At 37.8% G+C, this 25742-nt stretch overlaps 1 protein-coding gene across 2 annotated transcripts; it reads left to right on the plus strand.

The window, feature by feature from the left end:
* Positions 1-3331: 3331 nt before the first annotated feature.
* Positions 3332-22771, plus strand: SHISAL2B (shisa like 2B). Of its 2 annotated transcripts, none has more exons than XM_069492785.1 (3): positions 3332-3630; positions 8547-8704; positions 22491-22771. In XM_069492785.1, the coding sequence occupies exons 1-3, from the start codon at positions 3440-3442 to the stop codon at positions 22619-22621; spliced, it is 480 nt and encodes a 159-aa protein (XP_069348886.1). In that variant the 5' UTR covers positions 3332-3439; the 3' UTR covers positions 22622-22771. The 2 variants fall into 2 exon arrangements, with proteins under 2 accessions (XP_069348886.1, XP_069348887.1); XM_069492786.1 differs by having other exon boundaries at positions 3440-3630; positions 8547-8717; positions 22504-22621.
* Positions 22772-25742: the final 2971 nt, after the last annotated feature.

Genomic DNA, 25742 nt, shown 5'->3' on the forward strand with positions numbered 1-25742 from the left:
AGGGCTAAGGTGCTGCTGTGATTGCTGTGACAGCCCTTGAGAAACATCCTGGCAAATCCCACTATTCATTTCCCTCCTCCTGTTCCTGGACTATTAAACACTCATTGTTGGAGAGGTTCTACCAGAAAGCTGTGATTTCTAACTAAAACTGGGCCCTCAGCGATGCACCTGAGCCTTTTGTCTTCCTCTGGCTCCTACCCAGGCATGTTCTCTACAGTGTTCACTCTCAATCTTTTCCACCCTCTTCGAGAACCTGAATTCTACCTTGTCTCATGTTCCACAGAAGACTTTTGTGTCTTTTATTGAGACAACTAATATCATCCAGAAGAACTCCCCTCCTTTTTGTCTCAGAATTTCTTTTCCTCTTGTACAATAGGAAGAAAAGTCTCCTTGTGCTGCCTATTTCTTCCCCTTCCAAGGGAATCTGCTCCATTGATTAAAGAGCATCAGGTTTTACCTTTCCACTTCCTCCTCCCCCTCACCTTTGCCTGAAGATGTCCTGAGTGAGAACCCTCAAGTACTAGAATCCCACTTGAATGCACTTTAGCCAGAAAAAGGGGATTTTGCTCTAAGGAAACAGGTGTCTGAAGAAACCCGAGGATAGGATTTGAACAAGAATTGCAAAGTCATCAGCACTCTTTCTACCCTTGTTTTTCACTCATCTCTGTTTGCTTTGTTTTTCCTTTTCCCATACACTATCTTCTTGTGGCTTCCTGTCCACATGGTAGAATTCCAATTCCAGGATAGAGACTCAAAGTGGTCTAGCTTGAATCAGGTCCAATCTCCTGGCCAAGTCCATGGCATAACAGGGATCAGAATTACCTTCCTGCCTGAAACAACAAAATAAACAAAATATATGAAATAATGGGTTTTGGATATGGATATCGGGTAGTGCAGGACAGTGATCCCTGAAAGAGAGGAAACAGGTGAGGCGAGCCTTATCATGACCCAGCTCACTGTCTGGAACGAGTTTCCAGGCAACAGTTCAAGGAGGGGAGAGCCAGGTAGAGCTCCATGGTCTCCTTTAGTTGAGAAGCAGCTGGGAGCCCAGGGAAGCCATGGTGGCTAGAGGGAGCAGGACAGAATACCAGAGAGAAGAGTGCTGGAGGGAGAAAAAGATAGAGGGTGCAAGGAGAGAACACTTTCGAGATCTCAGAGTCTTCAGCTGAGTACTCATCACTGCATGCTTTGAAGGAAACTACCTGAGGCTAGGAAAAGAACCACCTGAAAGGAGCAGAGAGAACAATCCATGGAGCTCTCACAGGCTGACAATAGTTTGTATTCCCACCAGTCAGAATGGTAAGCTCTGTAATGAACAAGGTATTGAGTAGTCAGAAGGATATTGTCTCAGTACTGGGGGAAAAATTAATCCTAAAGGCAGCTCTAGTCCTGCCTAACAAAGCTTAAAAGCAAACGTGAAAGAATCAAAGTGTTTCCAAATAGTTGCATCCCAGGACAAAGCTCAAGGATATTTATAGGAATACAAAACTATCCAGCACCCAGCAAGGTAAAATTCATGATGTCTGGTATTCAATCAAGCCCCTGGCCAAGGGAAGAAAGTAGAAATGAAGAGGCAGGAACAATGCTCCATCTACCCTGGAAATTCTGGAATGTTATAATCCCCCCCTTTCCTATCTTAAGACTACTATTATTTTCTCTATACACCTAAGCACTGTTTGACTTATTACCAAAAGCAAGCATTACTATTGTTATTTTAAGAAGACTTTATGAAAAAAACAATCAGGAGAATGAGATTAACAAGGAAAAGAAGACAAAAGAAGTTTCTGTGCCATGCCAAAACTGATTGACTGACCTCCCCATTTCCTTTGCCTCCCTCTCTAGAAAGTTCTCACTTTTACTCTCTCTTGCCTTTCCTTCTCTTTCCAGGTTCTTTAGCTTAACACAGAACGCAACTGCAACGTGGCTAGTTTTTGGAGGAATTTTGTGTCTTGGTTTTGATTTTAAAATCGGCAGATTTTAGTGTTTCACGTGTACTTCTCAAAGAAAGAAAACATCAACATCCTCTCATAGCAGTTCAGCTGCCTTTTATTTGTCCCACCACCCCACTCCTTGGGGCAGTGGCCGGTGGCTGGTAAAGGCTCCACCAGCCCTGTTCTGTTTGCCCAGAATCCACGTGCCCTGTCCCTGGGCAAACAGAACTGCAACAAGTGGAGAGACATTAGGGACGAGGAACATCTGGATGTTGGGTAAAATAAGATAAGGGGTCAAACAAAGCTGACTTGGCTGTAGAAATGATAAAAAGGTCAGATAAGTGCTTTACTTAAAATCCTTCAATAGACCCTTATTTCCAAAGCTTCTATAATCCATGCCAGTCTAGTTTCCCAACTATTAATATATTTCTCTGTGTTCATCTCTAACATGTTCTCCTGCTCTGGTGAATTGATCTTCCTTCTGCCCCAGAAATATCTTAACATATATTTTTTCTATCTAAGGAATGATACAGCTTTCTTCTTTGTCTCCAAATTTTATCTAGTTTTCAAAGCCTAACTACAGGATTTTTCTCACCATGTAGCTCCCTGAAACTGACAGAATTGAGAGGTTGGTAGGTAGAGTAGAATCTGAAAAGATACACATGAAGGGGCCATCAGGAAACAGGTGTCATGAGGAAGCTGAAATTATGGTTTATAAGTTACAAGGCAGCAGAATATATGAATTTTGTATTCAACACAAAAAGAGTAATGTGTTGGCCTTAAAAGGAGGATTAAAAGCAGAGGGGAGAGTTACCGAGTGAGCCTAATGCTGGTAGTGGGCGGGGTGTTGATGGATTCTTGCTGCTGAAAGGGTTAATAAACTCTGTCCCAAGAGCAGTGCTGTGTCTTTCAGGTACTAGTCTCCATGAGAGCCAGATACTCCTGGATTCCTGTGAGTGTCCCATGGGTGGGATGGAAGTCCTCCGTAACATATTCCACATTACAGCTCTCACTCTTTGAGAACATATATCTAAGATCACAGAACCTCAAAATGCACATCCTTCTACAATTTCCTAACTACATCATCCCTATGAAGGATATCTGCCCAGATTGCAAACGCGTCCCACATCTCTTTTCCCTCGGGTGAAAGCTCTTTCTGCCATGGGTGGGGATGGCCAGGTCTCCAGGCCGATGAAGTGAAGGCAAGTAGAGGGGAGTCAGCTGAGCGCGAAAAAAGCAGACGAAGGGAGCGGGAGAAGAGGTAGCGGGCCTAGACGGGCAGATAAAAGGACCACTCAGTAGCGAGAGGGAGAGGCGAGAGTAGAGCGCCCGGACACCATGTGGACAGGGGGAGGAGAGAGAGCAGAGGGGGCGCGCGAAGGCTGAGCGCCCAGGCAGCCAGACCCCAGATCGGAAGAGCGGCGCTCAGGTCCGGGGTCTGCGTGCGCGGGCGGGGCGGTCCGAGGGCAGATCGGGGGTCTCAGTGCCCCTGTCGCCAGCCGCCCGCGATGAGCGAGGCCAGCCGGCTGTGCTCCGGCTACTACAGCCTCAACCACAGCTTCGTGGAGCCCTTCCAGTGCCCCCGGCGCGGCGAGGGGGCCGCGCTCCTCTACTGCTGCGGCTTCGCCGACCTCAAGTACTGCTGCAGCGAGCCGGGCAGCTACTTCCCCTACAAGCACAGCTACATGTGGAGCCTCAGGTGGGCAGGGAGCCCGCGCGTGCGGCTGCTGGCCGGGTCTGGGGAGGGGACGAGAGGTGCCACGCCGGGGGCAGGGAGGTCGCCTGAGTCCCTGCGACCCGCCCTGGTCGGGTCCCTCCGGGAGACGCGGAGCCTCCGAGGCGTGTGGAGGCTGGGGAGAGAAATCTCGCCTCGGCTCGGAACGCCCCCGGGAGCCGGGACCCCCAGCCGAGGACGCGCGCGGGAGGAGCGCAGGCTTTGCGCCCAGGGCGCACCCGGGCCCGCCCTGCTGGCCCCGCTCACTTTCCCGCCCGCCTGGCGGGAGCCGACTGCTCTCTTCTCTCGCCGGCGACCAGTCCCAGGCAGGCAGCTCTGCTGGCAGAAAGAGAAGACAGGCAGATAACCCATGGAAAAGGTTTTCATTCCTCTTTGGTTTGTGTGGTCATGTGGTGTATTCGAATAGAATCGTGGCTCCTTTGGGACTCATTCTAAGGCATTAAGGACCAAGTATTTAAGTCTCCTCGGGGTGTGTGAAAGAATTGGCTGTATTCTTTAAAATATCAAAAAGGTAGGGTTGTATGTGGTGTTGGTTCGTGAGGGCATGTGCAAGTGACTGGGCTTCATAACTTGCCCTTTTCAGATAATCTCACACTGAACCTGAACGGAGTTGAAGAGACATACACAGGTAGAGCTTTTAGTTGCTATGATTACACTGTAGAACTGTAGAACTGATCTAGGATATCCCCTTTCTCAATACCTGAGCCATTTGGCTATGGCTGGAAGGTGAAGAGACTTTCTAAGGTAGAGTCTTGTTTCTTTTTCCTGTGGTGAGAATTTTACTTGTTCCAACTAATACTTACACAGCCTTTTTCATTATGAAGTGCTGTTTTCCCTTGCATTCTAACAGACTGTAAACCTTGAACTTGATTCTGTGAACTAAAACAAAATCTTAAGCCCCCCAGCCCACTGAATGGACATCCTTTTGGCCAACCCCGCCCCCCGCAAAAAAACCTTAAAGCTGAGTTGCTGCCAAGAGGAGAAGGGAGGTCAGACATGCCTGGTTATGCCCCGTCCCTTTTGGAGTTATTCTTTGTAACAATAATATACTAATTAATTAACAGGTCTCAGGCCATGCAAGACAAAGCTTAAGCCATACCTGCAGGCCATCAATTTACTTAACAGATCACTTGAGTTTTGGTCAGGTGACTTGTCTCTGTTTAACAGATATCTTTTATCTTAAAACATTCCAACCCTTTAGACAAAGCTCATTTCTTTAACTAATTACCAATCAAAGAATCTTTAAAATCACCTGTAACCTGTAAGCCCTAGCTTGGAGATATCCTACCTTTTTGGACCAAACCAATGTACACCTTCCATGTATTGATTTATAATTTTACCTACAATTCCTGACTCTCTAACATGTATAAAACCACACTGTAACCCAACCACAGCATGACCACTTGCTCCAGGCTCCAGGCTATTGGGCATGGCTCTCCAGGCCTAGGTAACACACATTCGGCTCAGAATAAACCTCTTTGAATTATTTTACAGAGTTTAGGTTCTTTTCTATGGGAAATTTTTGTTTTTTTGAGACAGAGTATTATTTCTCCCAATCTCCTGGCATGACCCCAAATTCTGATTTGGCACACATGCTAAACCTACAGAAAATGACTAAATGTTATTTCTTGAAGCAATAAAATAACTTTTCTATATTGCAAGCATCAAAAATAAATCTCATAAGGAGTGCCGACCTTCCAGTAAGTTCGACTCACAAAGTTGTATTGTGCTGGAGTGGGGCAAAATGTCGGAAAATGATGACAGTTTATCCTTAATGTAGGGTATTTGGGGAAGAAATCTGTATTGTACCTGCTTATTATCTGGCCCTTTAGAAAATAACATAGTAATCCATTTCTGAGTTTTTGAAGGTGTTAATAATGGCAGAGGCACCTGCAATAGGGACCAGCAATTCCTAAGTCAGACACAATTGGAAAATGTGCCTGAGATTCTCAGATCCCCGAATAGTTCCAAAGTGACAAGGAGCAGAAGCTATTAATATAAAACCTTCCTAAGGTTTATGAGGGCACAAAGGAGCAAACAGCTTGCTGAGGGTTTCATTCAGCACAAAATGGACAGTGCAACTGAGTTTCTGGGAAATGGAAAAGGTGTTTCAACTGATGGTGTGAGCTGGCAGTGTTAAACCTGGGGTTCCTGTAAGTTATTGAGCTCTGAAAACACTATGGGGAGGTAAATTTATTAGAGCTTCATTTCCCTCCTATTTGCACTCCACTTTTAATTTAAAATAGTCCAGCCGTGAAAAATATTCCGGGAGTCACTAGCCCTTGTTTTGAGATTCTGCAGCTGCTGGAGAAAGGCATAACTGTAGCTACCAGAAGGTAAGTGAAGTTGATAAGTAGGAGCATCGCTGCTTTAATGTGACAGTAGCTTCAGGGCTTGAACAGCAACTGCCATATGGTGCTGTGAGGAAAGGATAATTCTTCCTTTACTCTGGCCCACTCCCATCTTTTTTCCTCCTATAAATCTTTCAATTCTTAGGATTTCCTTTGGTAATTTTCTCCAGGACCTAAGAAAATAATGCCCATTCGACAGGGCTATGCATGAGTAGCTATTCAATAAGAATTTATTGAAATGAATATTTTAGGAGTCTCCTAGCACTCCATCTTTACCCAGACTTTATACCTAGAGTTTTGCATGCATAAAACAATGTTTCCATAAAGTGGAACTGTGACATTGCAACAGATTGCCAGGATTATGAGGAATAAATATCCTTTTAAATAACAGAAAGTAGAAATGGCATTTTTTTGTTCCTTCAAATCATGTGGTCTGTTTTTTAAATTTGTACATTAAAATCCCACAATATGTATGCTGAATTAATAAAATTGACAATTTCACTTTTAAATTGACTAAATTACTTTTTTACTTTGAAGATTTTTTAATAACTGAGTTCTCATTGTAGGACTCCTTCCAGATGTCTAGCCTCCTGTCTGCCTTGTGCATAGGCGGGTAGGCATCTGCAAAGAGCTCTAAAATGAAATAATTAAGTGGATTACACTGCCATGCATCTGGGTATAGTGAAGTGATCCTAACCCTCCCTGACACAATCTACGAAAATCAGCTTTGGTGCAAACAAGCACAAAAGAGGAGTCACTAAACACAGGGAGTCTACCCCTTAGATGAGAGTGAACCAAGTGAGGGCAACCCCCAGTTTTAAATATATAACTCTATATTCACTGTAGCCATAAAATTACCCGGTCTGCACTTGTCTGCAGAGCTGGGGAACTGGGCTGGTAATAAACCGAGCACAAGGGTCTCTGAAGTCTGACCCTATGTGTGTGGCTCAGGAGGCAGTCTCTTCTTTGCAAGGGTGCTTTATCTCCTCAAATCAAGGATAAGTGGGGTACCCCCTCACTTTTAACTCTGTTCTCCCTCCTCCCAAAGCAGTGATGCTCCGAGCATCCTTGGTCAAATTCTCCCTTCACTCCCTACCTTCTGGTACATTTCAAATTTATTAGGCTCCTAATCCTTGGGAAAGAGCAGAAGCCTAAAGGTAAACCAGGAAGATAATGAAGAAAAAGATGATTACTTTTCAACGATGTATGTTCCAAGTACAGGTAGATCAATCAGTGGTCAATTATTGTTTGTTTCCGTTTATTGAACATTTTCTACAAGCTAAGCACAAATACTTTTTTTGTTTTGTTTTGTTTTTGAGACAGGGCCTTGCTCTGTTGCCTGGGCTAGAGTCCAATGGAGTGATCATAGCTCACTGCAACCTCAAACTCCTGGGGTCAAGTGATCCTCCTGCCTCAGCCTCCTGAGTAGCTAGGACTACAGGCATGCAGCACCATACCTGGATAATTTATATTTTAAAATTTATTTTTTTGTAGAGATGAGATCTCACTATGTTGCCCAGGCTGGTCTCGAACTCCTGGCCTCAAGCCATACTCCTACTTCACCCTCCCAAGTTGCTGGGATTATGGGCATAAGCCACTGCGGCTGGTCTTAAACACTTTTAATAAGTGTGCACAACAGTATTGTGAAAGTTGACAGAAATATCTGCTCTTGAGTAGCTTAAAATCTAATTATAGATTTTAATTAGAACCATACATAGAGTTCAAGAAATACATGTTTGAATGTTAGTCTTTCAAGGTAATGCTTTTTTTCCAAGCTTCTTTTCCCATTTAGTATAATACCATTAAGTTCACAAGTTTATGAAAACTATATTCTCAAATGATTAGCCTTATACATAACTGCATCAGAAGGAATTGTTACAAATTTAGTGCAGAGCAAATACAATCAGATATACATTTTATTTTTAGAGAAAAGTACAAGGGTTTCTTCCTTAATACTAGAAGCCATTGATGTTATGCCCTTTTGCAAAGGAAAAACTGTGAACATGAACTTCATATAAATTTCATAAATACTGTTGTCCTTTAATTCAAACCTTCTCCTCTTTTGTAATGGTTCTGGCTTTATATATCAATAAATTGTGTCTTGCATATATGTCTCCAAAAGAAAAAATTTATATTTCTAGTAAACATTTGATGATGTTTCAGAAGCAAGTATTTTTCTATTCACCTTTTATTGGTGAACCAATTAATAATATAGGTTTATTTGACAGAGATGTTTTTGAACTAACTCTAGAGAATCATGTGACCTTTTATCTATAATATGAATTCACATGGTCTTCCCTATTATTGTTAACATATACATTTAAAAGGGCCTTGAAAACCTATAGAGAAAATATAATACAAATTTGATGATAGAAAAAGGTGAGCTGTAGATTTCAATCATTTATTGTATATGCGAAAATATAATTTGGTTATAAATGAGAACAAGAACTAACAATATTTAAACCTTCTCTTTAGTTTAACCAGTACAAGCCAGTTTGTGTGACCTAATGTTTTTTCTGCTTTCCTCAGCATTGGTGCCCTGATTGGATTAGGAATTGCTGCCCTTGTTTTACTTGCCTTTGTCATCAGCGTCTGTGTCCTTTGCTATTTATTTCTATATGCAAAGCCTCAAAGATTAGACACTGGCCTTAAACTTCAACACCTAGATGCTTCTTCCTTTCAAGAAGGTAATCAGAATCTGTTATTTATAACCAATTACCTGTACTCTATGCAAAAGAATAACCTGTACCTGGGTAACAGATCATACTGTTAACAATGAGTGCTTTTTAAAAATTCAGTTTATTGTGTCTTTGTAAAAATTCATATTGAATCAGGCCTTAATGATGAAATATCTTAGGGAGATTGTGCTCAAGGAAAAATAGCAGCAGGATGTAAATGTTCCCAGGAAAAGTAAATCATTGGGTCCAGTAAATCCTCTTTGATATATTTATGTGCCTTCCAGTTATCAAAGTTTATCCTCTTGAAAGGATAAACTTCAAATTTTTAAATTTTGTTTTTGGATGGAGCCCAAGAAGTCAAGTAAATAGAGGAACAAAACATCTGATAACTGATTCTTAGTGTTGCATTGCTCTAGATTGGTTAGTCAGTTGTCAGTTAAGAATTTACCTATGTGCCTACTGTGTGCAGAATTCAGAGGAAGCATATAAAATATTCAGAGGCGTAGGAAAGAAGTAGATACAATAAGTAGAAGACAGTCTTTGTTCTCTGTTGTTGAATAGATTGCAGACTAGCTAAAGTATGGGGGGGGGTGTAGTGTGACTATAAAGTAGAAAGAAATTTTTATGTATGGTTTGTAAAACTAGGTCCAATTATTTTAAATATTAACATAAAGTGCTATATAAATGCTAGTTATAATTATGAAACTTAATTAGAAAGAATGTTAAAGTTGTGAATATAAATTTCTATTTGTGTATTAAAAAGCATTAATAAATTTGATTTTGAGATACACATAAAAATTTAGAATATATTATAGCTACATATAGAATATATAGAGAATTTATATATAGATTTAGAATATAAATTTATAATTTACATATATATCTAGAATGACACACAAGTTCTCACTTGCTTCCATTTAAAAAGAAGATGAAAATCTTTATCTTAAAAAATTTTTTTAAAAATACACTCTTAGCTGAATCCTGAAACGTGTCGTGATCGTAGAGTACCTGCTCTGCACCCATATCAAATACATTACACTGCATGATTGCATCAGCTCTAGTTTCCTTCTCTGTAGAGGACACCTCTCTCAGAGGGTGTCCTATGTTACAGAACAAGGTGCCAAGAGCCCTTTGGAGTTCTCTTCCTGAAGCACTGTTTCGAGATTGTGTGGTTGAATTGACAGGTTGTTAGCTGAATTTAGTCCAAACAACTTAGACCTGTTTTCTCCACTGGAGGTGGAGTAGTGATTATCGAATAATCAGATTGTTAAATCAATTTTTGTCTCAATTGCTTAGATACTTTAAAGTTGCAGTTCTTAAGTTTTACTGTGCCTCAGAATCACCCAAGGAGCTTGTTAAAAACATAAATTCCAGGCTCTGCACTTTTAAACAAGCAGCTCCCTGCTTCTGCCATTATTCCCTTACTGTCTATTCTCCACAGAGCAGCCAGAGTGAGCCCCTTAAAACCTAAGTCAGGTCGTGTCACTCCTCTGCTCAAAACTCCAACTGATTGCCATCTCTCTCAATGGATAAAACAGTCTTCACCGTGATCTAAAGTAACTTTTGTGTTCTGCCCTCTCTGTCTTTAGTTCCCTTATCTCCTCATGCCTAGCTCCAGGGGCCCTTTTGCAGTTCCTTGAAATTCCTGACTCAGGGTTTGTCACCATTGTCTAGGATGCTCTTCCCTCAGCTGTCTGCATCTTACACCTCACACCATCTTACACCTTCATCTTCTTTAAATCTTTACTCAAAAGTTGCCTTGCTGTTTGGGGGATGGGCACACTTGCAGCTCTGACTTGGGTGGTGCAAAGGCAATATACATAACCTAAACATTTGTACTCCTGTAGTATTCTGGGGAAAAAAAGTTGCCTTCCCAGGAGTTCTTCCCTGCTCACCATATCTGCATTTTTAACTCCCTTTCAACATTTCATACCTGCTTCCTGCTTTGTCTCTTAAGCATTTACCATAAACATGATATGCATTTTACTTTTCTAATGTTTAACTTTTCTCCACTCCAACTAGAAACTAAGTTCCAGTAGGATTTTTTTGTCTTGCTTGTTCACTATTGTATCCTCAGTGCCTAGAACACTGAAATACTCCGTGAATGAATTGAGTAGAGTAGCGCAGCATCTCTGTTATAGGTCATCAAAGGAATGTATTTTGAGAAACATTGACAAAGTATTGTCACCATTACAGTCATCAAACATTCACTGAGTTCCTCCTGTGTACAATGCACTGTGCTAAATAAAAACTGGTTATTTTTCCTGATTTAGTTCAGGGACTGCTCCAAAATTTTATTTCATACTGGCTTTGAGAACCCAGCAACAGAATTATTTGGCTTGTTGATTCAAGTCTTGCAGGCTTGTTGCTGTTTAGCTAAGGAGGTCCATTAATGCACTTCCTATACAGTTAAAAGAGGCTGCTTTCTTGCAATGAAATATCCTGACTCTGCCCCTCTTAAAAATATATTTATAACATTGGCAAATTAATTCAATACGGCATTCCCTAATGCTTACTATTGTTAAGGGAGAATTTTATATGATCAAAGTGTCTTCCTGCTGTTTTCAAATGAAGTGATTATAATTTTTTGGTCCCTTGGGTTGATTTTAACCAAATCAGACACAGTGGAGAGCCCAAAACAAAAGAGGTAATCCAAATGTCACTAGACTAGGAAGAGAAAATGGTTTATATTCGAGAGTGACTCTTTGAAGTGATATTAAACACTGCTGTACCCTTTGTTAAATATGCATGTTCCATTCCAACGATTCTCCCACCTAGCAATGGATGCCAGTGTTCTAGCTATTGAGAAAACAAGTCTGGGGCTTCGTGCATTTAAGGAATGTCTTAAAGAATAGGAACATAATAAAATGTTTACATAATAAATCGGGCAAATAAACATTACATTAGAGGAAAATTGGTTTCACTAGTTATGGCCTTTTTCTTTCGAAACTCTCTCTTCTTAAGAGTCAGCCTCCCATTATTTTAGATTAATTTTTACAATTGAAACCATTTTCATTACAGGCAATATGAATAGCCTAAATGGAAACGTGTTTTTGTGCACATACTAACTTGAGTTAGGGCACTGTAGTTTTTTTCCCCTGTAAATGGCAATAGTCTAAGTCTAAAATAGTCTAATCTTAGACTATTTTGCCAAGATTTACCATTGTATATCTCTGTTCTATTAGATTTTTTTTTTTTAATGTATACAATTTTGAATTGATCTTGAACAAAGCAGGTCTCTGGTAGTGATTGTAGACTTTGATTGCACAACCTCTGGGGCTCACTCTGTACAGAGGACCTCTTGCTAAGCAATTGATTGGGCTTTAAATTGTATCCCATAAACCTTTTTTTTCTTTTAAACTTTGTGTTTTAGGTATGCGTGTTTCAAATGCCAATGTTTAAAAGAATACCATTGCTTGTAACTTGTTCTGGATAGGACATACAGTTCCCAAGAAAAAGACGGCTGTGCAAAGGGCATCTTTCTGAGTACACACTCCTGAAAGTGAGGGCTCATTTCACAGATTGTGGAAGAATTACTGGCAAATAGAGGAGCAATTAAAGAGGTGAATGTCTTAGATCCCTGTTTCTTTTCCGCTGGAGACTCATTAAAGGTATGTCCCTTGGTATCCATGGGGCATTGGTTCCAGGACCTCCCATTGATACCAAAATCTGTGGATGTTCAAGTACCTGATGTAAAATGGTGTAGTATTTGTATATAACCTATGCAATCCTCCTGCATACTTTAAATCATCTCTAGACTACTATAATACCTAATATGATAGGAATGTATGTAAAAAGCTGTTATTCTGTATAGTTTAGGGAATAATGGACAAGAAAATAATGACAAGAAAAAAGGTCTGTACATGTCTGTACAGACACCTTTTTCCTGAATATTTTTGATTTATGGTTGGTTGGATCCACAGATAAGGGATCCACGGATAAGGAACCCATGGATATGGAGGGCCAACGATTTAAGAAATGAACTCGTGTTCCCAGAATTCGAAGGGCAAGCATGGAAAGGCCTGCTTAAGCCTTATGAGCTTTAAATTATCTGAATTTCCTATTTTATTTTTAAAATTTATGGAAATTTTCAGCTTGACTGCATAATCTAATGGCTTGTTTTACTCTAATAATAACCTTGCCCTCCCATATCTGAGCAAAATTGAGGGTCCAGGGAGACAAAGCAAATTCATCCTGGGGCTTTGACTATCCATTGAAAACACTGATACCCTGGAGTTGTGGAAGGGGAAGCAGCAAGGAGCAAAGGGTGGGACTCTTAGAAGCAGAGTTTTTGATAAAAATTAGGTCGGATTTTAGAGCTACTTAGCACAAATAAAATAATACAGTTGTACAGGAATGATAAACAACCACAAGCCTGTATTTGGTAATCTCTTTTGTAAAGGCAGATGGAACAAATGAAAAAGGGTAAGTAAATTAGCAGTAAGGCACAGTTGTCTAGGAGAAAACCATAAATTATATATGGAATACTAAGAAAGAAAGCAAATTTTAAGATTATGTAATCATTTATTCTGCCTGTGTGCAAAATAGGATTTGGACTAGCTCAGAATGTTCTGCTATATTTTTTCTTCTTGGAAGACACCCTTTTTCCTCCAGAAAGAAAACCTTTCTTTCAATTCACATTCACTGTAGGAAAATTAGAAAATACAGAGAAACAAATAATGTCACTCATGACCCCACCACACAGAGACAATAGTGATGAATATCCTTCATGGATTTTTTTTATGTGCGTCTATAGATACATGTATATAACAAAATGGGAAAAAAAAATGAGTCTTCTGACATGCTTTTTTTTCATGACACAATATTGATATCTTTCTTTGCCAATAAATAAATACCTTTGTCATCATTTTTAAGGGTTCTATTTTATTACTTTGGAGTACTGTGATTTAAAAACTTTTTTGGTGTAATTTCATACTTCTAGAAAAGTTGCAAGAGAAGTATAGAGAGCCTTTGCATACTTTTTCCAAAATGTGTTATTATTAATATTTTGCTTCATTTGTTTCATCATTGGCTCTGTGTATAGTTTCTGAACCATTTGAGAATAATTTGCAGGTGTCATGCCTATTTAGCCATAAAATTTCAGTGCATATTTCCTAAGAATAAGGATTTTCTCTTACATAATCACAGTATATTTATCAAAGTCAGGAAATATAACATTGATACAGTAATAGTATCTAATCTGGAGTTCATGATATTCAAATTATGTCAATTTCTTTAATAGTTATTTTTTCTTATTTAAGATCTAGTCCAGAAGTACATCTTGTAATCAGTTGTCATATTTCTCTACTCTCCTTTAATCCTCAGCCTTTCTTTGTTTTTTATGATCTTGACATTTTTGAAAAGTAAAAGCCAGCTATTTTGTTCAGTGTCCCTCAATTTATGTTTGTCTGATGATTTCTCATAATTGGAGAGAGATTATACATTTTTACCAGAGCACCACAGAAGTTATATTCTCAGGGCATCATAGCAGGAAGCACATAATATTGGTTTGTCCCATTGTTAGTGACATTAATTTGGATTACTTGGTTAAGACTGTAGCTGTGGGATCAATCCATTGTCAAGTTACTATTTTTCCCTTTGTGATTACCAAGTAGTTTGTGGGGAGGTACTTTGCGACTATGAAAATACCCTATTCCTCCTCAAACTTTCACCCACATGTTGATGATTCTTGACAATTATTATTATGGTAGTTGTAAATGGTGATTTTTATAACCTCATTATTCCTTCTATGTTTATTAGTTGTTATTCCACTACAAGGAAGAGCTTTCCTTCTCCTGTATTTATTTACCTTAGTCCATTTGTGCTGGGACAAAATACCTGAGAAAGGGAATTTATAAAGAACAGAAATTTACTTCTTACAGTTCTGGAGGCTGGGAAGTCGGAGATCAAGGTGCTAGCAGATTCCATGTCTAGTGAAGGATGCTCTCTGCTTTCAAGAAGGTGCCTTGTTGCTGTGTCATCACATAGCAGAAGAAATGGAAGTGCAAAAAGGGCTAGCTAGGTCCTCCAAGCCCTTTTATAAGGGCTCTAATCCAATCCATAAGAGTAGAGCCCTCATGGCCCTAATAGCCTCCCAAGGACCCCACTTCTTTACCATCACTTTGGGGGTTAATTTCCAACATATGGATTTTGGAGGGACACATACATTCAAACCATAGCATTACTTATTTATTTATTTATGTCAGTATGGACTTACAGATTGTTCATTCTAAAAACATTCTGTTACTATTCTGATCCTTAAACTATCTAGATTTGGCCAGTGGGAGCCCTTTTAAATTGGATCCTATGTCCTTTTGAAATGTGCCTATCATTTTGAGAGTACTTTTTGCTTTCTGCCAGAAGATGCTCCAGGGAATTTTGTATGTTTCCTGTTCCAGCCCTGGAATCTGCTATTTTTCCAAGAAACCTGGTTTATTTTAGTGGGGAATGGTGTTTAGAAATCAAATTCTGGATGTATCATATTTTATTAAATTGTTGACTTTGAACTAGCTTCCATTTTTTCTATTACATAAACATGGAACACTGAAGTATTTCCTTAGCATCCCTAGGGGTGGAATTGCTGATCAAAGGGTGGGCACATATTAAAGTCTTTGGATACAAGTTCCCAACTGCCCTCCAGAAAATTACCATTTTATACTTAGTTTTCTTATATCCTCTGTGACACTGGGTATTACTATTTAAAAGGATATACATTTTACTAATTTCATTGAAGAATAGCATTGTATTCTAAATTTATCTAATTAGTAATTAGTAGTGAGAATGACATTTTTATGTTTATCATTTCTTTTGTGGTATATTGCTTGCTCATATCTTTTATACATTTTTCTATTTTTCTCATTCATTTCTAATTTCATCATCAAAACTTTCCATATCATAACTAAACTCTTTTTCACATACATTGCAAATGTTTTTCATAGTTGTTTCCTTTTTAATTTTGTATGTGATAGCTTTTTGGCCATAGAAGTTTCTTTCTTTTGTCGTTTCTCCTTTTGGTTTCATACTTAGAAAGTTCTCCCCTCACCATAAGATATATTAATAATATAAAGGTAGTTACCTATATTTTCTTCTAATACATTTATGTATTTGTTTTTTACATTTAAATCCTTAATACTCAGAATTTTAATTTTGGTATAAAATGCAAGGTAGGGATCTGCCTTTATTTTCCAAATCAATCAGTCCTCAAATATTTATTGGCTAATCCATCTTTCTCTTGTCAACTTAAAATGTCAGTAGTCATAAACTAAATTCTTGTATGTACTGTGGTTTGGTTTTGGACTTTCTGTTCTGTCAAATTGATCAGTCTGTTTACTCTTAAGTTCGTAATATACTTTAACAATTACTGTAGCTATATAGTTTGATATTTGATCAGGCAGACTCTATCTCCTTCCCCTCATTATGCTTCTTTTTCAAAGTTTCTTGGCTACTCTTGTAATGTTCAAATTTCCAAATAAACTTTTGAATCACACTGTCAAATTTTTAAAAGTCAAGTGGTATTTTGATGGGTTTTGTACTAAATTTATAGATAAGTTTGGGAGCTATTTTTCTAAGTAGCCTTAACACCTCTCCAAAATAACTCTGTTCAAAGCTTGTATTAATTAGGCTGCCAAATTATTTAGTAATACCAGTCTTTGTTTCACAAGACTTTTTAAGAATTCATTGAGATCAGTAAAAGATGGGGTAATTTGAACTCAGTGGCCTAAAAGGTCACCTGTATCTCCTTAAGTAGAAAGATTTCTACTTAAAATAATGAGCCTGGAATTTCCTATGACTGCTTTTGTTCCTAGAATGTAGAAAATCAAATTGCTCAATGGAGCTACTGTTACATTTAGCATTTCTGAGTCCTCCTCAGGGTTCAGGGTTAGGCAATCCTAGCTCATGTTTAAACCAATAAGCAAAATAGAAGCCAATCTTTCCTTGTGAAATATTCATTTTAAGGATTTAAAATATCAGCTAAATTCTTTTGTAAGCTATGTTCATCATCAATGGTTGGAGGAATTTAATACAGAAAAGAAAAAAATGACCAATTCTGGAAAAAATAGGGTAGGAAAAAAATTTCTGAATGGAACTGCCTCCATTCATTGATGGGTGGGTAAAGCAAAGGGCAAGTCTCAGCTTCTAACTTTCATGATGAGTTTTGAACTGCATTAATGTGAGATACCTATATACATATATCTTCTGGAGGGAAAGACAGGCCATTGAAAAAGGGAGAGGGCAGTAGATCCAGAGATCACAAGTTTTGCTCACTTCCCTATTTAGCTCAGACCCCCAGTCCTGTGCACCATCATATTAAATCTGAAAGGAAAATATCCTCTTACAAGTAAACAAACAAACAAACAAAAAAAAAACTTTTAGGGTACAAATTTAAGTGCTTATTTCTGGAGGAAGGAACTGCAGGATGAGTGGGATGTGTAGATTTTCTGCTAAATAGTAATCTGCTAGATTAGTAGTTGCAAACTGCTGAAGGACTTCAGAATGGTAACTCAGAAGGAGGGCAGATATAGGCATATAATGGCAGAAAAGCTCAATTACAGTTCTGCCAGACAGCCAGGAGGTAAGGGCCTGAAGAGGTCCCCAACATCCTTTTGACATTTTGAAATGGCAGGCAAGAGCAGAATTCAGTTATAGGATAAATAGGTCCTTGAGGAATGGCTTTGAAAATAAATGTTAAATTTAACTGTTATCAGAAAAAGCATATTGGTGTGGCTGTGATGAGGCTAGGTAGATTTTGTTTTGATGAATTGGATTTAAATTTTGGCAAAGGCCAAAGCTTTCATTTGCATGTCAGTCTGCGAGGTAGAGGATTAAAGGAAGGTTGAGATTGACATGACCAGACTGGGGGGGTGGGGGGGAAGAAGAATGGAAATGGGAAGCAAGCAGCAATATTGGATCTTGGCAATTTGCACTCAATTAAAGAAAAAGAATTAAATAAGAAAGAATCTCTATGTGTAATAAATCCCTTGGGAGCTCAATGGTATTACTGATTTATTTAAAATCAAATCTATATTGTAACCTCGTGACAGAAAAGAGGCAGCTGCTTTTATCCCTACTTTGTTGCTTAAGAAATTAGTCTCCATTTATTAAAGGAAAACTACGGAAAGCTGAGGTTGCTGAGGCGTTTCCTTCTTTCTCTTTTAAAATTATCTCTAAGAGAGGAGACTGGACTGTGTTATCATCGCAGCTGCACCCATCGCAGTTGTTCCGTCAGACGTCCAATTACTCCAAGTTACCGCAGGGTTATGCGGTGAAAACACTGCGATTCTTATAAGCTTCCGGAAGAGAGTGAAGACTGGAGGTGTTTATAGCAGGTCTTTTCTTGCTCACATAGCAAATTGGTTTTGTTAGGGAATTGCTTTGGTTTAAGAAGCCAATCTGAAAAAATATTTTAACTCACACTGGTTGGAAGGCTCCAGTAGCCAAGTAGATAATGAGTAGAGGTTGGGGAAAGAAGATCTTTATAAGTCCTAGATGAAGAAAAATCTATAACACTGTATAGGAATGTATTTTGCAAGCCTTTAAATCTGAGGGGAATAAACAGGTAAATTCCTTCTAACCTGTGTCTGTTGCCAGAGAAACAGATAATGGAAACAAGAGCTGCTAGAATGGAGACAACTTAGAACCCCAAAATAACTAAGTTAGAGAAATAACTTCCTGAGTCTATTTTTCATTAAAAAACTGGGCTGTGACAAAGTAGAAAAAAAGCTCCATGAAAGTCTGATTAAACTGTTATAAATTTTAGTATGTACAAAGCTTAGGAAACATGAAAGAATTTGAATTAACCAAAATTATGGTTTTTAGACTTCCAGGAATTCCAAAAACTATTAAAATTTTTGATATTTAAATAAATGCTTATATAAGATACAAATGCTATCCAGATAATATGAAACTAATTTACATCTTATATCCTTGATCTTTTACTTTTACCTGCTATGATACTGAAGAATAAAAATAATGTTAAGGGAGTGAAAAAGTAAACAATGTACAAACATCTTAATTTGGATTTCAAATATTATATGACAAATAGTTTCAAGAACCCCTGTATAGGATATATTCCATTATTTAAATATTTATTTGCTAAATTTGAATCTAATGTTTTTTTTAAAAGTCTGCTTTGTAAATAAAAGTCAAGAAGTTTTCAGTTCATAAAATTTCCACGCCAGCTTTTCCTACTACATTTATCTTAAATAGCTTTACTTGCTGGTTAGGCAAAGGACTATTTTCCAGGTTGGAAAATGTGCCTACAATAAATTAGTTTTTAAAAATCAAATTATATGATTCAAACATTATGATTGGCTATTTAGAATTAGAACATTAAGTAACTTATTTTACCACTGAAAAAGTTCATAAGTAATGAAATAAAGTCATATATTGCACTGCTCTAGCCCTAGATTTTTAACAAGTACTTTTAATCTTAACCCAGAGATCAATACCATGTTTCTGTCCTACAGGCAGGATATGAGAGCTGCAATGAGACATCCATCATCCTTCAAAACATGGAAATAATATTGCCCTTTCAGTGTTCAACCATGAAATCACCCCTGAGTGGGGGACGTCCTGATTGACCTTAGAAAGCAGTTTACTTATAGAAAAGCATTCTTTAACCTATATTTTTACTTATAAAAAAAGCAGTTGTTGGGCAAACCCAGGGAGTACTAACACACTTAAAGGTGAGGCTTAAACTTACCTAAAGAAAAAAAATTTAAAACTCACACCCAGAAGATAGGCTAGATGGCAAAAAGAAGAGGATGTACAGTAGCTGCTTGTAATAGAAGAGGGAGTCTGGGCTAATGGACTTCCCCTTAGGGAAGTTTGGGGCAGATTTTCTAAAACCGGAAGGAGAATTTTTCAAGCAAAGGAGGCTGGAGAATAAGGGACACCAGGCAGCAGAAGAGGCTTGGAGCAGAGGGAGAGAGCAAGTAGGGCAAGTTTGGGGAAACAGCATTTGCGTTTGAAATGCCAAGTACAAGGAAGGGAGTGGGGAGAACTGAGGCAGGAGAGGAAAGCAGAGCCAGATCCTCAGACTCGCCAAGTTCAGATTTGATCCTAAAGAGCTTTAGACAAGAGAGGCTGAAAGTAAGTGTTATGTAAGTATTAACTATCATTATATTGTTGGTAGTTTTGCATTCTTTCTCACTTGACGTTGCATTTTGAACACTTTCCATGTAATTAAACATTTCTTAGTAATCACCTTTTAAAATTATATGGCTCCCTATCTCATACATGACAATTTATTTAGCAATTCTATTATTGGAAATTTAAGGTGCTTACATTTTTTGGTATTTAAAATAATCAGTGAACATCATTGTCTATGAATTTACAATCTCATCTTTGATGGTTTTCTTGGGAATTTGATATTGAAATGGAATTACAGGGTCGAAACATTTCAGACTTAAAAAATGTACCACTTTATACTCCCATCATGCTACACCATTGACCAAGAAAAATTACTTTGTATCTTGTACCTGAGAGATGAAAAATAGTATCTTACCTTTTGAATGTACATTTCTCTCTGACTAGCAGGGCTGAAGATTTTTCATGTTTGTTTATTAGCCATTGGATCTTTCTGCCCATTTCTTCACCCACTAAGAGGTGTTAATGTCTTACATATTGATATGTAAGAGACCTTTACATATTAGGCACAAATCATTTGTTCTAAACATTTTTTTTTCCTTAGTTGGCTTTCAAGCATGTCTTCTGCCACCCAGAAATTTAAAGTTTTTATTATGTCAAACTTTCAGTCTTACCTTTTAATTGATTAATGTATTCAACAAATATTTATTGAACACCAGCTGTGTACAAGGCATTTTTCTAGACACATCATTAATGAACAAAATAGTCAAAAATCCCTTGGCATGTGGTACTTGAATTTTAGTGAGGGGAGATAAAAAATAAATGATAAGTATGATAAATAGATATATTAGAAAATAAGTGTTATGGGGAAAAATATCCCACAGAAGGGATTGGAGATGGAGAGCTGTAATTTTAAATAGTGTTTAGGGTAGGTCTCATTGAACAGATAATTTTTGAGCAAGGACTTGGAAACTAGAGTTACTGTGCAGATTACTTGGAGAAGAGCATGCTAGACGAAGTGAATAGCCCTTGCCAAGTTCCAATGGGATGGAATATGCCTGAAACGTTTGATCAAAGAGGTTAGAGTGAACCAAGAAGTGAAGTAGAAGATGGAAGTCAGGGAGATTTACGATGTGTATATGAAATCTTGAAGGCCATTTTAAAGACCTGGAGGGGTGAAATAGAGGGTTCTGAGCAGATGTGATTTGACTTTTTTTTTTTTTGCTTATTTTTTAAGGATCACTCTTGGTGAGAAGTGGTCTGATTCTGAATGTACGTATGTATTTGAGAGAAGGTTTCACTCTGTCACTCATGCTGAAGTGCAGTAGCATGATCATAGGTCACTGTTAACCTAGAACTCCTGGGCTCAGGGAATCCTCCTGGCCAAGCCTCCCGAGTAGCTGGGACTATGGTGTGTGCCACCACACCCAGCTATGTATTTTCAAAGTATAGCTAAGAGGATTTCTGATGGATTTGATGTAGGATGTGAGAGAAAAGAGAAGAATCAAGATGACTGAGGTTTTTGGTCTGAGCAACAGGAGACATGGAGTTGCTGGCAACTGAGAAGAGGAAGACTCCAAATGGAGTTAGGTTCTCCCCCCAACCCGGAAATAACCCAAGTTTTCAGTTTTGGATTCAGTTGGAGATAGCTACTAAATATCCAAGTGAAGATGTCAACTAGAAAGTTGAGTTTGGAGTTTAGAAGAGGTCTGGGCTGGAGATATACGAGCCAGGAATCATCAGCATAGAGATCGTATTAAGAACTGTGGTCCTAATGAGAATAACCTAATTATGGAGTGAGACAGTGACAGGCACCGATGGCTGAGCCCTGAGGCACACTCCTAAGTCTAAGAGCTCTAGGAGAAGAAAAGGAACCCACAACAGAGATGGGGAAGGAGTAACAGGGAGGTAGGAGGGCATCCTGGAAGCCAAGGAAAGAACTGGGTCAGATACTGCTGAGATCAAATAAGATGAATATTGAACAACATGGAGATCAGTAAGATGGACTGTGGATTTAGCAACATGGAAGTCATTTGTGATTTCTTATACTGCTTTTTACATATTTTTATGTTATTTAAATATACATAAAATTTTATATATCAGTAAAATATACATTATTTCCACAATTATTCAACTTTTCTAACACCATCCATTGAATGATTATCCATTTTATTAGCCTAACTTCTGATGAGCAAAGTTCCATATTTCTCTACCCTTGCTCATTTTAGACTCTCATTTTTAATATATTTAGTGGGTAAATGGGATTATGGCATAAATGTGTTCTTTTTAAAAATCACATCTAAATTGGTTATAATGGCAAAGCCTTAAGATTGTTACAAATTATTATGATTGGCTTTAATGTAGCTTATTCACTTTATGCCTAGGATAGGGACAGTCACACTTTTATTAAGTGACCCATAAATTGTTGTTTTCTTATCAAATGTGTAGTTTCCTCATGGAAGCATGAAGAAAGGTAGGTAAGCATGGAAATGAATTTTTTACTTCTGTTACTGAATATTTCTTTTATTTGACTTGCAGGAGGAAATGCTCAAAAACAACTTTGAATGACTCAATTCTTATCCATATAGTATTTTCAGGACATATTTTCAATATTGCTACAAAAATTATTTTGTAAGCATAAATTTTAAAAAGTCAATTTTATGTTATAATTTCAAATAATTATTTCATTTTTTTTGTGTATTTGCAGACAAGTCAGATAGAAAAACCAAAGTCCTCAACTCAAATGCAGCATCAAATTCAACAAATGAGACATCCTATGAAGCTGATATAATTCAAGAAAAAACAATGGATACAACACAAATCAACATTGCTTATTAACTAAATTGTGTTTTAAAGGCTCACTGGAGAGATGGAGCATAAAAATAAAGAATGCATTTGAAACATAGTTGTAATACTCCTTTTGAAAAACACAGAGCAAGACACAACTGCATTTTTGATCATCCATTTATTAAACATCCATTTAGGTTTTTGATAGATTTCCATGTGCATAAGTTTACTTGTATTTGCTAATTATGATGCTTCTGTATTACATGAAATTATGCTAATTCAAGAGAAATTAAAGAATTTATCAACACAAATAAGCAAACCTATCTCAGTGAGGAACAATGAGAGGTTTATGTCACATTACCAGTATTTCACAAGTTTTGATGCTTACACGCAATTATTTTTACAAAAAATGGTACTGGATAGGTTAATCTTGGGGAGTTTCCATATGAACTAGAGGTGGCATGTTCTTAAGTCTTAATCAACCCATGCCTTTTTGGAAGATTTTTCTGGACAGACAACATATTGCCTTTATAGAATGTTCAATAACAAAAAATATCATAATGTATAATCTGTACAATAAATATTTTCTGTATTTCTAGGGATAACCATAACAAAAATTCTTCACTGAAATTTCCTAAATAATCTATAGTGAAAGTTATAAAATGAATGAGTTCTCTGGTCCCACTTAATGCTATGACACTAATACCAGTCATTAGAAATAAAACTAATTTCTGCAAATTATAATTGTTTTAAAAGATTTTTACTCATAAGTGTGATTTCTATAAGAACACAGACCTGGTTTTGTAAAGGAATTAAACAAGAAAAAAGGAATAATTTTAAGCCAGCTCTGCTGAACACATCTACGTCATAAAGATGTGACGACGAGAAGAAGAAGACGAGAAGAACCTCGTCTTCTTGTAGCCAGAAGACGAGCATTTCAAAACTTGCCGAATACAGCGTCTCTGATCTGATGTATATATAAAAAAGAATGCCTTATTGTTCTTGGGCCTGCAAAACTCAGGGTTATAAACTTCTCCTCATTAGGCTGTCAAAATTTTTACCAAGAACTGTGGTTATCTTCTAGACTAGCACTGTCACAGAAGAAGTTTCTGTGATGATGGAAATGTTCTTTCTATATCTGCACTGACATGATAGCCATTAAACACATGTGACTACTGGGCACTTGAAATGTAGCAAATGCAACTGAAGAAACAAATTTTTTTTCACTTATTTAATTTAAATAACAAGTGGCTATATTGACAGCGTAGTTCCAGATCATTACTGCAACATCCTACTGCCTGAGTTGGATTTCACATTCAAAGAGAGCACAAGTTTGCCAAGGCTTAAATATTAAAATTGCTTAAAGTATATGTGAAGTTTGAAAATTAAGACATTTCCAATTATATAATAGAAATGGCGTGTCATAAAAGCAAAGAATTTTCTCTTATTTTTGTGAAAGTTCATAAAGGTTTTTTGGGTACTACTTGATCTTTGTTTTATACAACTTTGATTTTTTAAAAATCCCAGAAAATTTGCTATCTTGATACACAGGAATTTAAAAATTACATTCCTATATGGCCTTGGGTGAAAATCTAGCTTGAGAAAGTTTAGCTAAGGCACCAGTACAGTTCTACTTTTGTTGCTCAAGGGCAAGGGCCATAAATGGCACAAGCAAGAAACTTGACTTAGGGCTAGCAAAATGAGCATTCCCCCACCCCTACCCCCACCAAGACTCCTCCCAACCTGTAGGAGAGGCATACTGGGGCCAGGCATGGCTAGATGCATCATCATGGGTTACTCCAATTCTCTGCTATTTTGCATATTTTTAGAGGAGTTAAGAGGAGACAATTGAGGTCAGAAGATCCTGGCCTTTGCAACAGGTTATTGTCTCACGGGCATAAGAAACCGTCTGTTTTTTGATGCCAACTGCCCAGGAAGTTTGAATACCAGCACTAGGATCAGCTGGAGGCCTTGAGCCACTCCCTGCTGAGCTAGTGTATATATCACCAGCTTACCTGAGTAAGAGGGCAGGGCTCATGAGTAGACCAACTGGTATGTCCCTCTGTAACTTGGAAGTAGTCGTACTTCACAGATTAAGACAAATATTGAAAGAAGCTTTATCAAATTAACAGCACAGTCTGTACACTGAAAAATATATTTTAAATGATTTGGACCTAACAAATACTAAAATAGTCATAGCCAATTTAAAATAATCTAAAATAAAAACAAAACATTTCAAAGTATGGACATGTAATTCTGGAGATGGGTCTGATAACATTTTTAGACGATTTAGGTCACTGTAATTTTTGGTAATAATCAGATCTTAAAAAGAAAAGTGAGTCTAGAAGAAAAATACAATACAGCATAAAAGAATCACATTACTTTCTATATGGTTTTCTAATGAAAGCAATTTCATCTTTTAAAAATTGTGGGATTAATCAGATTATGAAATGGATGAAACCAAACCCTAATAAAAGTCATTTCCTTCCTTATAACTCCTTCATGGTGTCTCACTACTTACAGATTAAAGTCCAAGCTCCCAAACATAGAACACAAGACTTTCTTCTCTTGTTCCTCAGGACCTAAATGGCAGCCTCAATTCTAACCACCTCCTGCCTCGCCTATATGACATATAGCAACACTAGATTCCTTGTAATTCTTGACACACACAACACAGCTTTTTCTATATGTGGTCTTTGTTCACAGTACCCCACTTCATCAGGAACGGCCCTAACTGCACCCTCATCCTCAATTAAAAGTCAGTGCCAGCATTATTTTCTCTAGGTAGTCTCTTCTAATTTCTCTAGATTATGTTAGGTACCCCTGTGTTTCTATAAACCCACATTCAGGTCACTTACTGCACTTATTATATAATGTGTGCTTTACTGTTTCTCCTACCCACTAAACTGTGAACTCCTTCAGGGAAGCAAACATGTCCTATTTAACTCTGTATCCTCAGTACCCAACAGTGTTTGCCATGATAGATGCTCAATAAACATATGTTGAAGAAAGGACTCAATGGAATTTTTATCAACATTAATTCTTCAGCCTAATTTACTACTGACGGTGACCTAGAGTTATATAATTTTAGATGAGTACTAAATACAGACAAATACAGTTGTTTTACTTCTCATTTATTGATGTTTTGGCCTCAGAGAACCAAAGATGTAAG

This window comes from Eulemur rufifrons, chromosome 17 (genome assembly GCF_041146395.1).
Source record: "Eulemur rufifrons isolate Redbay chromosome 17, OSU_ERuf_1, whole genome shotgun sequence".
NCBI classification, from domain to species: domain Eukaryota; kingdom Metazoa; phylum Chordata; class Mammalia; order Primates; family Lemuridae; genus Eulemur; species Eulemur rufifrons.